This window comes from Salmo trutta, unplaced genomic scaffold (assembly GCF_901001165.1).
Source record: "Salmo trutta unplaced genomic scaffold, fSalTru1.1, whole genome shotgun sequence".
In the NCBI taxonomy this organism is placed as follows: Eukaryota; Metazoa; Chordata; class Actinopteri; order Salmoniformes; family Salmonidae; genus Salmo; species Salmo trutta.
The window spans coordinates 413399-430854 of record NW_021822222.1 but is presented as its reverse complement, the minus strand read 5'-3'; the positions used below and the strand labels follow the sequence as shown (position 1 = coordinate 430854).

Genomic DNA, 17456 nt, shown 5'->3' with positions numbered 1-17456 from the left:
AACCAGCTTGCCTGCTCTGTCCATCACCCATGTAAACAACCAGCTTGCCTGCTCTGTCCATCACCCATGTAAACAACCAGCTTGCCTGCTCTGTCCATCACCCATGTAAACAACCAGCTCGCCTGCTCTGTCCATCACCCATGTAAACAACCAGCTTGCCTGCTCTGTCCATCACCCATGTAAACAACCAGCTCGCCTGCTCTGTCCATCACCCATGTAAACAACCAGCTTGCCTGCTCTGTCCATCACCCATGTAAACAACCAGCTTGCCTGCTCTGTCCATCACCCATGTAAACAACCAGCTTGCCTGCTCTGTCCATCACCCATGTAAACAACCAGCTTGCCTGCTCTGTCCATCACCCATGTAAACAACCAGCTTGCCTGCTCTGTCCATCACCCATGTAAACAACCAGCTTGCCTGCTCTGTCCATCACCCATGTAAACAACCAGCTTGCCTGCTCTGATTGGTGATCTAATTGAATGAGCTAAACGTAAACAAATACGGAAGTGCAAAAAGAACATTTGAATAAAAAACGTATTCCCTTGTTATGTTGAGATCACGACTTATTTATCTCATGATCCCGTCGTAACAAAAGTTGTTTTGAGATAAACTCTATGGATCGAAGTGATGATTGACAGTACGGCTGAGGCAGGACGTATTGATGATTGACAGTACGGCTGAGGCAGGACGTATTGATGATTGACAGTACGGCTGAGGCAGGACGTATTGATGATTGACAGTACGGCTGAGGCGGGACGTATTGATGATTGACAGTACGGCTGAGGCAGGACGTATTGATGATTGACAGTACGGCTGAGGCGGGACGTATTGATGATTGACAGTACGGCTGAGGCAGGACGTATTGATGATTGACAGTACGGCTGAGGCAGGACGTATTGATGATTGACAGTACGGCTGAGGCAGGACGTATTGATGATTGACAGTACGGCTGAGGCGGGACGTATTGATGATTGACAGTACGGCTGAGGCAGGACGTATTGATGATTGACAGTACGGCTGAGGCAGGACGTTTTGATGATTGACAGTACGGCTGAGGCGGGACGTAGTGATGATTGACAGTACGGCTGAGGCGGGACGTATTGATGATTGACAGTACGGCTGAGGCAGGACGTATTGATGATTGACAGTACGGCTGAGGCAGGACGTATTGATGATTGACAGGACGGCTGAGGCAGGACGTATTGATGATTGACAGTACGGCTGAGGCAGGACGTAGTGATGATTGACAGTATGGCTGAGGCAGGACGTATTGATGATTGACAGTACGGCTGAGGCAGGACGTATTGATGATTGACAGTACGGCTGAGGCAGGACGTAGTGATGATTGACAGTATGGCTGAGGCAGGACGTATTGATGATTGACAGTACGGCTGAGGCAGTACGTATTGATGATTGACAGTACGGCTGAGGCAGGACGTATTGATGATTGACAGTACGGCTGAGGCAGGACGTATTAATGATTGACAGTACGGCTGAGGCAGGACGTATTAATGATTGACAGTACGGCTGAGGCAGGACGTATTGATGATTGACAGTACGTCTGAGGCGGGACGTATTGATGATTGACAGTACGGCTGAGGCAGGACGTATTGATGATTGACAGTAAGTCTGAGGCGGGACGTATTGATGATTGACAGTACGGCTGAGGCAGGACGTATTGATGATTGACAGTACGGCTGAGGCGGGACGTATTGATGATTGACAGTACGGCTGAGGCAGCAGAGCCCACGGTGAGTCAATACATCAGATATTGACAGTATGTTTGTCAGTTATAAATGGTGTCCAGTTTTGGCTCCAATACAGTCACATTTTAAAGACATGCGAAAGTGGGACTGCACTGCTATTATAAATGGATTGAATGTGGAATGTTCGGTGCGAGAAAAGTTCACATTGACGTCTGTGGTTGAAGACCATCAGGGAAAGGTTATTTTAATCTCTTTATTCGTTTTCACAGGGAGGTTGGCCTGGCAACAGCAGCAGAAACATAGTCACAGACAACAAGTGGTACAGAAAAATAAAACAGTCTGAATACCTCAACATTTCATGAAGGCTACAGTCTGAGTACCCCAACATTTCATGAAGGCTACAGTCTGAATACTCCAACATTTCATGAAGGCTACATTCTGAATACTCCAACATTTCATGAAGGCTACAGTCTGAATACTCCAACATGAAGGCTACAGTCTGAATACTCCAACATTTCATGAAGGCTACAGTCTGAATACTCCAACATTTCATGAAGGCTACAGTCTGAATACTTCAACATTTCATGAAGGCTACAGTCTGAATACTCCAACATGAAGGCTACAGTCTGAATACTCCAACATTTCATGAAGGCTACAGTCTGAATACTCCAACATGAAGGCTACAGTCTGAATACTCCAACATTTCATGAAGGCTACAGTCTGAATACTCCAACATTTCATGAAGGCTACAGTCTGAATACTCCCAACATTTCATGAAGGCTACAGTCTGAATACTCCAACATTTCATGAAGGCTACAGTCTGAATACTCCAACATGAAGGCTACAGTCTGAATACTCCAACATTTCATGAAGGCTACAGTCTGAATACTCCAGCATTTCATGAAGGCTACAGTCTGAATACTCCAACATTTCATGAAGGCTACATTCTGAATACTCCAACATTTCATGAAGGCTACAGTCACAACAACACATACACAACAACACAAATACAATCCATGTAATATCTGTCCTGAGTCATGACCTGTGTTGGCTTGACTCTGGTATATCTGGAGCAGGTGTTCTTAATGTTTTGTCCACTCAGTGTATGTGGCTGTAATATCTGTCCTGAGTCGTGACCTGTGTTGGCTTGACTCTGGTATATCTGGACCAGGTTTAGTAACAGTCTTATCCTCTGGGTCTGATTTAGCCTCCTTGTAGGGGACACTTAGAAATGAGGGCTAATTAAAAACAGGGAGTTCTCTGGTTCCCGGGTTCATTTGGATCACCGAAAATACCACTGTCTACATTACAGTGAGGTCAATGACTAATGTAGCTGTGTTGGAAGCATAGCTTTATGGAATGGGAGATTGAGGGGTATCCCCAGCCAAGAGGAAATCTATGGGAATCCCATATCACCACTTAGTGAGACTGAAATAGGATGAGGGATGACAGAGAGGATGAGGTATGTCTTAAGATGTCTCAGGATGATTGATGGATGAGTTATGTCTTCATGGATCTTTCTCGGGGGGGGGGGGGGGGGGTCGTCGAAAGGGCAGACGAGGGCGGGGTCAAATCCCTGACGGACACCTTCAGGAAGCTGCAGAAGTGGGTGGAGGTGGGCTGAGCCTCCCATGACCTTAAAGGGATAGTCCACTCCAGAATGAAACTCCTATCAATTTTGGTGAGTCTATGTTCTATGAGTGGGTCAAAATAACAATCGTCACCGTGATTTATTAACTTCGAAGTAGGTCCGTCTGTGAAATCAGGAAAATAGTTTTGTTGCCCGAATCTTTGACGATAAGGTTCTCGTCTCCGGAGAAAAACGAACTGTTAAAACAACGACGGTCCAGATCAACAAATCAGCCGATAGATAGTATGGACAGACTGGTTTAGGACACGTCCATCTGTCTATATCGATAGATAGTATGGACAGACTGGTTTAGGACACGTCCATCTGTCTATATCGATAGATAGTATGGACAGACTGGTTTAGGACACGTCCATCTGTCTATATCGATAGATAGTATGGACAGACTGGTTTAGGACACGTCCATCTGTCTATATCGATAGATAGTATGGACAGACTGGTTTAGGACACGTCCATCTGTCTATATCGTCATGACAAAGCTATGTATTTCACTGAGATGTGATCTTACACCAAATTATTCGACTTAGTTTTTCCCTCCGACTATCATCGTTGCAATGTTACTTTCTCTTCTCTCCCCACTTGCCCTCAGAGCCGTTCACATGACAGCCTTTATTGTCCAACTTCCTGTGTCGTGACTTCACGTCCTGTATTGTTTGTGGCCCTAAAAAGGGCCGTTGCCGTAGCAATGTCAGAGCCTACACACTGCATAGCAGACGATCTGCATCTTGAACATGTTGAGATTGTAGACTCCTAAATTGTATCGTTCCGTTTGTTAAAGGCGATGATTTTTACATCTAGCTAGCTACTTCACATGCTGACATCGACCGCGGTATTATCGTGTTCAGGTACGTTTGCTGGCCCCAGAGAGATGGCACACCATTGTGGGTTTTGTAGTTGACTGGAGCCGCAACAGATTTCTGCAACGATTTTCACACGTTGCTACCAACCTTATTATAGTGACAAAATTAAACAAATTAAATTAGTGTTGTTTAACGATGTAAATCATAGGAATGAGTGTTTTTTGTGTGGATTATTCCTTTAACAAAGAGCATCAAAGTAAACTCAGAGCCGTTCACATGACAGCCTTTATTGTCCAACTTCCTTTGTCGTGACGTCACGTCCTGTATTGTGATCTCACGTCCTGTGTTTTGACCTCACTTCCGGGTATGGTGACATCACGTCCTGTGTGTTTCAGCTGGGTGCGCTGTGCCACCTTCCCATAGAACTGTCTTCCCATAATGCATCAGGAGAACTACACACTCTTCTACATCTGAACTGGACAGAAGAAACCCTGCCTCAGTCGTCTGAAAACTTAACTCTGGGGGACAGACTTTGATTTTTCACTGGGACATTACAGACATTTTAAAACCAAAGTTACACAACAACAATGGCTTTCTAAAGAGGTGTTGAGTGTTTCTGAGTGATCCAGTCTCAGGACTGATGAAAAATCACCTGTTGCCAGGCATTTCAACAGCCATAATCATGATGAAAAACCACCTGTTGCCAGGCATTTCAACAGCCATAATCATGATGAAAAACCACCTGTTGCCAGGCATTTCAACAGCCATAATCATGATGAAAAACCACCTGTTGCCAGGCATTTCAACAGCCAAAATCATGATGACAAACCACCTGTTGCCAGGCATTTCAACAGCCATAATCATGATGAAAAATCACCTGTTGCCGGGCATTTCAACAGCCACAATCATGATGAGAAACCACCTGTTGCCAGGCATTTCAACAGCCATAATCATGATGACAAATCACCTGTTGCCAGGCATTTCAACAGCCATAATCATGATGAAAAATAACCTGTTGCCAGGCATTTCAACAGCCATAATCATGATGACAAATCACCTGTTGCCAGGCGTTTCAACAGCCATAATCATGATGACAAATCACCTGATGCCAGGCATTTCTACAGCCGTAATCATGATGAAAAATCACCTGTTGCCAGGCATTTCAACAGCCGTAATCATGATGAAAAACCACCTGTTGCCGGGCATTTCAACAGCCATAATCATGATGAAAAATCACCTGTTGCCAGGCATTTCAACAGCCATAATCATGATGAAAAACCACCTGTTGCCAGGCATTTCAACAGCCATAATCATGAACTAAGTACCTTACGTTATATGGGTGTTGAATTGGTGAAGGCGCCACCTAGTGGAGGAGATGGGGATAAATTACTTCACCAAAGAGAGACACATTGGATAGATCGCTTGATCGCTCTAGCAGTTCTCAATGAGGAATGGTCTTTTTCTAGTACGTTCTAAACAGACCAAACATTTAGGTAATGACATCATAATGACCGGTAATGACATCATAATGACCGGTAATGACATCATAATGACCAGTAAATGACATCATAATGACAGGTAATGACATCATAATGACCGGTAATGACATCATAATGACCAGTAAATGACATCATAATGACCGGTAAATGACATCATAATGTAATTGTAATTATGTGTCTACGTGTCTTTACTTGATTGTCATGTTTCCCCACACAGCTTCCTCTGCTGGGATCTCTTGATTGGGCCGATACTGACTTGGAATTTAGAAGGACGCTCTCACCTGTGAGGTTTTGTTGTTGTGACATTGGTTGCCATTGCCTTGCACTCTGAAGAAGGGCTCATACCCCAAACGTTTGTTCGGCAATAAAAATATGTCAATGTATGGTTATTTAGGCTGTTCTGGAGGCAAAGGGCGGTCTGACCTGGTGCTACATAGGTGTACCTAATAAACTGGCCTCTGAGTATCTGTTTCCCTAAGAGTTGTGTAAAGTTGCTAGGATCTTATTCACAATGATTCACAGCTGTAATGGCTGCCAAAGGTTCTTCGACCAAGTATTAACTCTGGGGGTGAAGACATTTTTTAAATTTAATTTGGAACATTTTCTATCATTTTTATTTTACCTTTACAGATGTGGAGTTGGTTGTGTAGATTGGTAGGAAAGAAATTCAATCTAATAAATGTTTTGATAAGTTTAGGGCGGCAAAAGGTGAATGTGCAAAGAGTGTGTCGACTTTTACTAGAGACTTTATATCCATAACAAATTATATTTGAATACAAAATGGAACAAGACAGCAAAGTACATACATTAATAATATTATCAATACAAACTACATGTAACAACTAAGTAAACAATAAAGTACTACATATAGCAGGTAAGTAGTAAGTAGAACATCAAACATCAACAACTGACAACATCAGTAGTCCATCAACGTCCATTACCATCAGCCAAGATGGCCGCCTTCTGTCTTCAAGCATTTCTCAGAGGAAGAAGGGACAGGAAGTCTTGGTTACATTTGGCATAGTCTGCAGGATGCTCCCTATTCCTTTGTCTTCCCTAATTCCTACATTTTACATATGGGCATAAACCTCTCCCGTCTCAGCCAGCAGGGTGGTGTTGAAGGTGTTCCTCTGTCTCTCTGCACGTGGCCTTGAAGATCTTAACCTCTCCCATCTCAGCCAGCAGGGTGGTGTTGAAGGTGTTCCTCTGTCTCTCTGCACGTGGCCTTGAAAATCTTAACCTCTCCCATCTCAGCCAGCAGGGTGGTGTTGAAGGTTTTCTTGAAGTCCTCAGTGAATACCAGGTCTGAGGGAAAACGAACCTTGTTGGCCCAGATCAGAGTGGTTCCTAAAGGAAATGATATGAGTTGTTTAAGGCTTTCATTCCGGTACATTCTGGGTTTTGTTGTACTTTTAAACTGTTCAATAAATCTATCAATGAATAAACAATTCATCCAATCAATCAATCAACCAATCAATCAATCAATCAACCAACCAATCAACAAATCAATCAATACGTACATCAATCAACCAATCAACACAACCAATCAACCAATCAATCAATAAATCAATCAATCAATCAGTACATCAATCAACCAATCAACCAATCAACACAACCAATCAACCAATCAACCAATCAATCAATCAACCTGGACGGCAGAAGTATCTCATGGTGAACAGCAGTTCTTCCAGGTAGTCATGGTGATACACCACGTCAGCCGCCAGCACGTAGTCATAGCGATAGACGGATCTGGGGTAGGTGCGTTCCACGTCAGGACCCCAGGACAGAGCTGCAGCTTGGGGAGTGGACCTACAGCGCCCTCTGGTGTTACGGAGTAGGTTGGCTCTCAGGTTACCTATGATCTCTGGTAGGTCTGTAGCTGTGACCCAGGCACCTGGGGACAGGAAGCACTCTGTTAATCAACTAACAGACACACAGGTGGCCAGTACCAAATCAACCCCTAGCCTCTAGTCGTCTAGTGCCGAGGACACCATGCAGATCTGAAAAGGTTGGATAGGTGTAAGTGGTATAGAATGCCAGGACCTCCTCCACCTTGATAGGACCTCCTCCACCTTGCTATCCACCTTGCCAGGACCTCCTCCACCTTGCCAGGACCTCCTCCACCTTGCTATCCACCTTGCTAGCACCTCCTCCACCTTGCCAGGACCTCCTCCACCTTGATAGGACCTCCTCCACCTTGCTATCCACATTGATAGGACCTCCTCCACCTTGATAGGACCTCCTCCACCTTGCTATCCACCTTGATAGGACCTCCTCCACCTTGCTAGCCACCTTGATAGGACCTCCTCCACCTTGCTAACCACCTTGCCAGGACCTCCTCCACCTTGCTAACCACCTTGCCAGGACCTCCTCCACCTTGATAGCCACCTTGCCAGGACCTCCTCCACCTTGCCAGGACCTCCTCCACCTTGCCAGGACCTCCTCCACCTTGCTATTCTAATTGATAGGACCCCCTCCACATTGAAAGGACCTCCTTCACCTTGATAGGACCTCCTCCACCTTGCTATCCACCTTGCTAGGACCTCCTCCACCTTGCCAGGACCTCCTCCACCTTGCTATCCACCTTGCTAGCACCTCCTCCACCTTGCCAGGACCTCCTCCACCTTGATAGGACCTCCTCCACCTTGCTATCCACATTGATAGGACCTCCTCCACCTTGATAGGACCTCCTCCACCTTGCTATCCACCTTGATAGGACCTCCTCCACCTTGCTAGCCACCTTGATAGGACCTCCTCCACCTAGCTAGCCACTTTGATAGGACCTCCTCCACCTTGCTATCCACCTTGATAGGACCTCCTCCACCTTGCTAACCACCTTGCCAGGACCTCCTCCACCTTGCTAGCCACCTTGATAGGACCTCCTCCACCTTGCTAGCCACCTTGCCAGGACCTCCTCCACCTTGCTAGCCACCTTGATAGGACCTCCTCCACCTTGCTAACCACCTTGCCAGGACCTCCTCCACCTTGATAGGACCTCCTCCACCTTGCTATCCACCTTGATAGGACCTCCTCCACCTTGCTAACCACCTTGCCAGGACCTCCTCCACCTTGATAGGACCTCCTCCACCTTGCTATCCACCTTGATAGGACCTCCTCCACCTAGCTAGCCACTTTGATAGGACCTCCTCCACCTTGCTATCCACCTTGATAGGACCTCCTCCACCTTGCTAACCACCTTGCCAGGACCTCCTCCACCTTGCTAGCCACCTTGATAGGACCTCCTCCACCTTGCTAGCCACCTTGCCAGGACCTCCTCCACCTTGCTAGCCACCTTGATAGGACCTCCTCCACCTTGCTAACCACCTTGCCAGGACCTCCTCCACCTTGATAGGACCTCCTCCACCTTGCTATCCACCTTGATAGGACCTCCTCCACCTTGCTAACCACCTTGCCAGGACCTCCTCCACCTTGATAGGACCTCCTCCACCTTGCTAGCCACCTTGCCAGGACCTCCTCCACCTTGCTATCCACCTTGATAGGACCTCCTCCACCTTGCTAACCACCTTGCCAGGACCTCCTCCACCTTGCTATCCACCTTGATAGGACCTCCTCCACCTTGCTAGCCACCTTGCCAGGACCTCCTCCACCTTGCTAGCCACCTTGCCAGGACCTCCTCCACCTTGCTAGCCACCTTGCTAGGCTAGGTAGAAATGTTGCCATATTACTTACACCTCTCCGATCTTCTCAGATGTACAATATGAGTAAATGTAATGCTCAGACTCACCTAGGAGTGTGGCAACAATAGACACTAGGCCAGGGCCTGCTCCTAGCTCCAGCACTGCCTTGTCCACCAGGTTCACCTGCTCAACGTTGGTCTCTAGGTAGTGACACAGAGCCAACGCCTGCAGGCAACCACAGTTACCATAGAAACCATCATTATAGTTGTTAGAACTTCAACCACAGTTACTATAGAAACCACCATTATTGTTGTTAGAACTTCATCCATAGTTACTATAGAAACCATCATTATAGTTGTTAGAACTTCAACCACAGTTACCATAGAAACCATCATTATAGTTGTTAGAACTTCAACCATAGTTACTATAGAAACCCTCATTATAGTTGTTAGAACTTCAACCATAGTTACTATAGAAACCCTCATTATAGTTGTTATATCTTCAACCATAGTTACTATAGAAACCATCATTATAGTTGTTAGAACTTCAGCCATAGTTACTATAGAAACCATCATTATAGTTGTTAGAACTTCAGCCATAGTTACTATAGAAACCATCATTATAGTTGTTAGAACTTCAGCCATAGTTACTATAGAAACCATCATTATAGTTGTTAGAACTTCAGCCATAGTTACTATAGAAACCATCATTATAGTTGTTATATCTTCAACCATAGTTACTATAGAAACCATCATTATAGTTGTTAGAACTTCAACCATAGTTACTATAGAAACCCTCATTATAGTTGTTAGAACTTCAACCATAGTTACTATAGAAACCATCATTATAGTTGTTAGAACTTCAGCCATAGTTACTATAGAAACCATCATTATAGTTGTTAGAACTTCATTAATCATCATTATTCTGTGAGTTCATTGGATTTCAAAAGGAAAAAAATTTGAGCTACTTTGTTAAGTCCTCGAAGTGAACTGAATTTTAACAAGCTTGTTGAGTAAAATTACAAATTCATGTTTAATAAAAAACACTTTAATACCGCATCCATCCTCATCATATTTCCCAGCATGCTCTATTGTAGCAATTTTTACCAACAATCTACCAATTTTTACCAACAACCTACCAACAATTTTTAGAATTGTTGGTTTCAATACCTGTGTTTTTGCATATACATTGATTGATTAATCTTATGCTACACAAAAATGAAATAACATTCATTTTTCTAAACTAATTACAAGTTGGACTTATTGCACCCGTTACTGAGACGGCTGTTTCAGTTCATATGATTTAGGAAGTCTGACTAATGAATTTTCCTTCCCTGGCAGTCATTCTTATGCAGGTTGAGGGAGATTAAAGATTCCAACTGTTGGATCTTCTCAATCTGGCTAGATTACAATAATAATTACAGCACATTTGCAATCCAGAATAATGAGATTTCCAGCCCTGATGTGGTTTGTAAACCAGGAGTTTCAGACCACTGTGGTATCTCCCTCCTTCCTTCCATCCTAATCGTCATCACCGCTATCATCGTTATCTATGAATGTCATGTTCAATAGTAGACTGACTCACCGCTGGCCAGATGACAGCACCGTAAGAGTCCAAGGCCTCAAAGATGCTGATCTCCTGTCCTACGTAGCAGAACACCTCTTTACCGAACTTGGAGTAGGTAGTGGGGGCCCAGGCCTGCTTCTCCTGCTGCTGGGGTTCAGTCTCCTTGGCTTTGTCATCCGATTCCTCTTCACCGTCTATCACTGTTGTCTCGCTATCGTCTTCCTCCTCTTCGTCTGACTCCTCATCATCATCATCATCGTTCTCGTCCTCCTCATCTTTCTCCTCGTCTTCCTCCTCCTCCTCTTCCTTCATGATCACAGTTTCCTGCTCCTGTTGGTGAGGTGTGCTTAAAGGATCCATAGAAACCTGATAAATTACAATGTTACTTCAGCTGCTCTGGTCTATAGCGTAGTAGCTGATGTTGCTTTGATAGGTTATCTACTAATGGTATAGTCAGCCCTCTCTTCAGGCTCAGTCTCTCACACACTTTGTAAACACAGCGTCCAACACTTGAGTTTTTATCTCTCTCCCTCTCTCTCCCTAACTTGACCCCTGCCTTTCTTCACTCCTCCCTGCACCCTGTTTGGTAACAACATGTTTTTGCTGCTCACAGCCCGTCACAGGCTGCGTACTGTAATGACACCCAGATCCCCCCCCCTAGCCTCTATCATCCCCATATGGACTGTAAGAACACCCAGATCTATTCTGGCTCTATTCTGGATCTATTCTGGCTTTTTTCTGGCTCTATTCTCGCTCTATTCTGGCTTTGTTCTGACTCTATTCTGGATCTATTCTGGCTCTATTCTGGCTCTATTCTGGCTTTGTTCTGGCTCTATTCTGGATCTATTCTGGCTTTGTTCTGGCTTTGTTCTGGCTCTATTCTGGATCTATTCTAGCTCTATTCTGGCTCTATTCTGGATCTATTCTAGCTCTATTCTGGCTCTGTTCTGGCTTTGTTCTGGCTCTATTCTGGCTCTGTTCTGGCTATGTTCTGGCTCTATTCTGGTTCTGTTCTGGCTCTATTCTGGTTCTGTTCTAGCTCTATTCTGGATCTATTCTAGCTCTATTCTGGCTTTGTTCTGGCTTAATGTTTTGTCTACTCAGTGTATGTGGCTGTAATATCTGTCCTGAGTCGTGACCTGTGTTGGCTTGACTCTGGTATATCTGGACCAGGTATATATTGAGCCTCCTTGTAGGGGACACTTAGAAATGAGGCTAATTAAAAACAGGGAGTTCTCTGGTTCCCGGGTTCGTTTGGATCAGCAAAATATACCACTGTCTCAGGTTTTAAGTTATGCCAAGCTTGAGGAATCCACTTGGTCAACTTTACCATCTCCCATCTCTTATCAATACATATTGGACAGAGCCTGGACTGGAACCCAGCTAGCGCTGCGATGCAGGGCCTTAGACCACTGAGACAGAGCCTGGACTGGAACCCAGCTAGCGCTGCGATGCAGGGCCTTAGACCACTGAGACAGAGCCTGGACTGGTACCCAGCTAGCGCTGCGATGCAGGGCCTTAGACCACTGAGACAGAGCCTGGACTGGAACCCAGCTAGCGCTGCGATGCAGGGCCTTAGACCACTGAGACAGAGCCTGGACTGGAACCCAGCTAGCGCTGCGATGCAGGGCCTTAGACCACTGAGACAGAGCCTGGACTGGTACCCAGCTAGCGCTGCGATGCAGGGCCTTAGACCACTGCGCCACTCAGGAGGACAAATCAGTAATTTCTATGGAGGAATGTTGGCAAACACTCCAGGGAGTCACCAACATACTCTGCATTCTTGGCTCTGCATTTAAAACCATTTGGCTCATTTGGCTCATAGCTTCACCGGAGGACAGGGGTAATAGAACAGGGCTGTCTGCTAGCTGCTCTGCTCGTCATAGCTTCACCGGAGGACAGGGGTAATAGAACAGGGCTGTCTGCTAGCTGCTCTGCTCGTCATAGCTTCACCGGAGGACAGGGGTAATAGAACAGGGCTGTCTGCTAGCTGCTCTGCTCGTCATAGCTTCACCGGAGGACAGGGGTAATTAATATGGCTTTCTGCAGTGCAATCTCATATGTCAGACCTTGGGCAGACCCCAAGACAGGTCATCAGGGGGAATTTGTAACTCTGTCCTCCATTAAAAATTGTTTTGATTTCGTCAGCGTTTGGCCTGGATACGAGAATTTGACCTGGATACGCCAGATCTCTGGTTTCTGATATGATCGTTAAAACCAAATCTAATCCAGCCTGAAACCCTTTTTATGTCGGAGGTCCTTGGTATCCCCCTGCCTCTGTCCTACATAGCTCGGTATGAGGGGGTCTGATGAGGGGGGGGACAGGGCTAAAGGAAATGGCTAGTCCACAGAGAGAGGGAGTGATGTCCTACATAGCTCGGTATGAGGGGGTCTGATGAGGGGGGGGGGGGACAGGGCTAAAGGAAATGGCTGGTCCACAGAGAGAGGGAGTGATGTCAGTATCTGATTCTGTTGTGGTATTGTTGTACTGTGACCTTTTCTTCTTGTTTTGACTTGGTAACCAATAGCAGGCCATTTCTAGATTTAGCCTATCATAGAGGGCAGAGGTTGCCGGGGAAACTGATTCAAAATGGCAGGTTGGAGGCAACCCCCATTCCAGTATGTTGTTGTGGTATTGTTGTACTGTGACCGACCCCCATTCCATTGGTTGGGGGTCTGGTGTTGTAGTGTTATTGGGGGGGGGGTCTGGTGTTGTAGTGTTATTGGGGGGGGTCTGGTGTTGTAGTGTTATGGGGGGGGGGGGGGTCTGGTGTTGTAGTGTTATTGGGGGGGGGGTCTGGTGTTGTAGTGTTATTGGGGGGGGGTCTGGTGTTGTAGTGTTATTGGGGGGGATGTTTAGTTGTGGTTGGGGGTCTGGTGTTGTAGTGTTATTGGGGGGGGTCTGGTGTTGTAGTGTTATTGGGGGGGGGGGGGGGTGTTGTAGTGTTATGGGGGGGGGTCTGGTGTTGTAGTGTTATTGGGGGGGGGGTGTGGTGTTGTAGTGTTATTGGGGGGAGGGGGGTCTGGTGTTGTAGTGTTATTGGGGGGGGGGGGGTCTGGTGTTGTAGTGTTATTGGGGGGGGGTATGTTTAGTTGTGGTTGGGAGTCTGGTGTTGTAGTGTTATTGGGGGGGGGGGGTCTGGTGTTGTAGTGTTATTGGGGGGGGGGGGGGTCTGGTGTTGTAGTGTTATTGGGGGGGTGGGGTCTGGTGTTGTAGTGTTATTGGGGGGGGTGGGTCTGGTGTTGTAGTGTTATTGGGGGGGGTATGTTTAGTTGTGGTTGGGGGTCTGGTGTTGTAGTGTTATTGGGGGGGTGTCTGGTGTTGTAGTGTTATTGGGGGGGGGGTATGTTTAGTTGTGGTTGGGGGTCTGGTGTTGTAGTGTTATTGGCTCAGTGGGAAGTATGGAGACTGAAATAGGATGAGAGATGGATGAGGTATGTCTTCAGATGTCTCGGGATGAGAGATGGATGAGGTATGTCTTCAGATGTCTCGGGATGAGAGATGGATGAGGTATGTCTCCAGATGTCTCAGGATGAGAGATGGATGAGGTATGTCTCCAGATGTCTCAGGATGAGAGATGGATGAGGTATGTCTTCAGATGTCTCGGGATGAGAGATGGATGAGGTATGTCTTCAGATGTCTCAGGATGAGAGATGGATGAGGTATGTCTCCAGATGTCTCAGGATGAGGTATGTCTTCAGATGTCTCGGATGAGAGATGGATGAGGTATGTCTTCAGATGTCTCGGGATGAGAGATGGATGAGGTCTGTCTTCAGATGTCTCGGATGAGAGATGGATGAGGTCTGTCTTCAGATGTCTCGGATGAGAGATGGATGAGGTATGTCTCCAGATGTCTCAGGATGAGAGATGGATGAGGTATGTCTCCAGATGTCTCGGGATGAGAGATGGATGAGGTACGTCTCAGGATGAGAGATGGATGAGGTATGTCTCCAGATGTCTCAGGATGAGAGATGGATGAGGTATGTCTCCACGTCCCGTTGGGACCTAAAGGGCAGACGGGTCGTACTGACAGGTGGACCGTCTCACCTCACCCCCCCCCCCCCCCCCCTCTCTGACACGTGTCATTTCCTCTTCAGTAGACTGACGGATACCAACCACTTCCTGTCCAGAACCATTTACAGACCAGAGGTTTATAATGCACTTTATTTCTCATTTGATAAATTACTGCATAAAGCAACAAATAACATATTACATTTGATTTGATTTGGTATTGTTGTACTGTGACCGACCCCCAATCCAGTATTTTGTGGGAAGTATAGTGGAATAGTTTAGGGTAATGACCTTCAATAGTTTAGTGTAATGACCTTCAATAGTTAAGGGTAATGACCTTCAATAGTTTAGGGTAATGACCTTCAATAGTTTAGTGTAATGACCTTCAATAGTTAAGGGTAATGACCTTCAATAGTTTAGGGTAATGACCTTCAATAGTTTAGGGTAATGCGCTTCTCCACAATGCCTTTGTTGATTCTCTGAGTCTGTGGCTGGGATTCAATCAAATAACACACATTCCCATCTATCTCTCTATCTCTCCATCCATCAATCCATCCATCCATCCATCCATCCATCCATCCATCCATCTCTCTCTCCATCCATCAATCCATCCATCCATCCATCCATCCATCCATCCATCCATCTCTCTCTCCATCCATCCATCCATCCATCAATCCATCCATCCATCCATCCATCCATCCATCCATCCATCCATCTCTCTCTCCATCCATCCATCTCTCCATCCCCTGCAGTGTCTCAGTCTGCTTCCGTAGAGCATGGTAGTATTAAGCAGCCCCTCCCTCCCTCCCTCCCTCCCTCCCTCCACCCCCCTGCAGTGTCTAAGACTGCTTCCGTAGAGCATGGTAGTATTAAGCAGCCTCTCCCTCCCTCCCTCCCTCCCTCCCTCCCTCCCTCCCTCCCTCCCTCCCTCCCTCCCTCCACCCCCCTGCAGTGTCTCAGACTGCTTCCGTAGAGCATGGTAGTATTAAGCAGCCTCTCCCTCCCTCCTCCCTCCCTCCCTCCCCTGCATGTCTCAGTCCTGCTTCCGTAGAGCATGGTAGTATTAAGCAGCCTCTCCCTCCCTCCCTCCCTCCCTCCCCTGCAGTGTTCTCAGTCTGCTTCCGTAGAGCATGGTAGTATTAAGCAGCCCTCTCCCTCCCTCCACCCCCCTGCAGTGTCTCAGTCCTGCCTTCCGTAGAGCATGTAGTATTAAGCAGCCCTCTCCCTCCCGCCCTCCACCCCCCTGCAGTGTCTCAGTCTGCTTCCGTAGAGCATGGTAGTTTTAAAAACAGCCTCTCCCTCCCGCTCCTCCCTCCCTCCACCCCCCTGCAGTGTCTCAGGTCTGCTTCCGAGAGCATGGTAGTATTAAGCAGCCTCTCCCTCCCTCCCTCCCTCCCTCCACCCCCCTGCAGTGTCTCAGTTACTGCTTCCGTAGAGCATGGTAGTATTAAGCAGCCTCTCCCTCCCTCCCTCCCTCCCTCCCTCCCTCCACCCCCCCTGCAGTGTCTCCAGTCTGCTTCCGTAGAGCATGGTAGTATTAAGCAGCCTCTCCCTCCCTCCCTCCACCCCCCTGCAGTGTCTCAGTCTGCTTCCGTAGAGCATGGTAGTATTAAGCAGCCTCTCCCTCCCTCCCTCCACCCCCCTGCAGTGTCTCAGTCTGCTTCCGTAGAGCATGGTAGTATTAAGCAGCCTCTCCCTCCCTCCCTCCCCCTCCCTCCCTCCCTCCCTCCCTCCCTCCATCCCCTGCAGTGTCTCAGTCTGCTTCCGTAGAGCATGGTAGTATTAGCAGCCTCTCCCTCCCTCCCTCCACCCCCCTGCAGTGTCTCAGTCTGCTTCCGTAGAGCATGGTAGTATTAAGCAGCCTCTCCCTCCCTCCCTCCACCCCCTGCAGTGTCTCAGTCTGCTTCCGTAGAGCATGGTAGTATTAAGCAGCCTCTCCCTCCCTCCCTCCCTCCCACCCCCCTGCAGTGTCTCAGTCTGCTTCCGTAGAGCATGGTAGTATTAAGCAGCCTCTCCCTCCCTCCCTCCACCCCCCTGCATGTCTCAGACTGCTTCCGTAGAGCATGGTAGTATAAGCAGCCTCTCCTCCCTCCCTCCTCCCTCCCTCCACCCCCCTGCATGTCTCAGTCTGCTTCCGTAAGCATGGTAGTATTAACACCTCTCCCTCCCTTCCTCCACCCCCCTGCAGTGTCTCAGTCTGCTTCCGTAGAGCATGGTAGTATTAAGCAGCCTCTCCCTCCCTCCCTCCCTCCCTCCCTCCCTCCACCCCTGCAGTGTCCGTCATCTGCTTCCGTAGAGCATGGTATTATTAACAGCCTCTCCCTCCCTCCCTCCCTCCCCCCCCCCTGCAGTGTCTCAGTCTGCTTCCGTAGAGCATGGTAGTATTAAGCAGCCTCTCCCTCCCTCCCTCCCTCCCCGTGTTTCTCAGTCTGCTTCCGTAGAGCATGGTAGTATTAACAGCCTCTCCCTCCCTCTCCCTCCCTCCCTCCCCCTCCCTCCCTCCCTCCCTCCCTCCACCCCCCTGCAGTGTCTCAGTCTGCTTCCGTAGAGCATGGTAGTATTAAGCAGCCTCTCCCTCCCTCCCTC

General features: G+C 47.4%; 1 protein-coding gene and 1 long non-coding RNA gene across 2 annotated transcripts; both read right to left on the bottom strand.

Moving 5' to 3' along the window:
* Positions 1–6368: 6368 nt before the first annotated feature.
* LOC115181155 (protein-lysine methyltransferase METTL21C) lies at positions 6369–11437 on the bottom strand. The gene is made up of 4 exons (XM_029743184.1): positions 10877–11437; positions 9400–9517; positions 7303–7548; positions 6369–7001 (listed from the first exon to the last, which is right to left on the bottom strand). The coding sequence occupies exons 1-4, from the start codon at positions 11216–11218 to the stop codon at positions 6829–6831; spliced, it is 879 nt and encodes a 292-aa protein (XP_029599044.1). The 5' UTR covers positions 11219–11437; the 3' UTR covers positions 6369–6828.
* A 3561-nt stretch (positions 11438–14998) lies between these two features.
* Positions 14999–15446, bottom strand: LOC115181159 (uncharacterized). Its single transcript, XR_003873309.1, has 2 exons — positions 15300–15446; positions 14999–15161 (listed from the first exon to the last, which is right to left on the bottom strand). It is a non-coding gene; the product is annotated as an uncharacterized LOC115181159 (long non-coding RNA).
* Between the last annotated feature and the right edge of the window lie 2010 nt (positions 15447–17456).

Coding starts and splice junctions, on each gene's coding strand:
- LOC115181155 (XM_029743184.1), bottom strand. CDS start 11,218: ATGGATCCTTTAAGCACACCTCACCAACAGGAGCAGGAAACTGTGATC. Junction 9,518..10,876: donor GTGCTGTCATCTGGCCAGCG/GTGAGTCAGTCT, acceptor GGTTGCCTGCAG/GCGTTGGCTCTGTGTCACTA. Junction 7,002..7,302: donor GAGATACTTCTGCCGTCCAG/GTTGATTGATTG, acceptor CATTTCCTTTAG/GAACCACTCTGATCTGGGCC.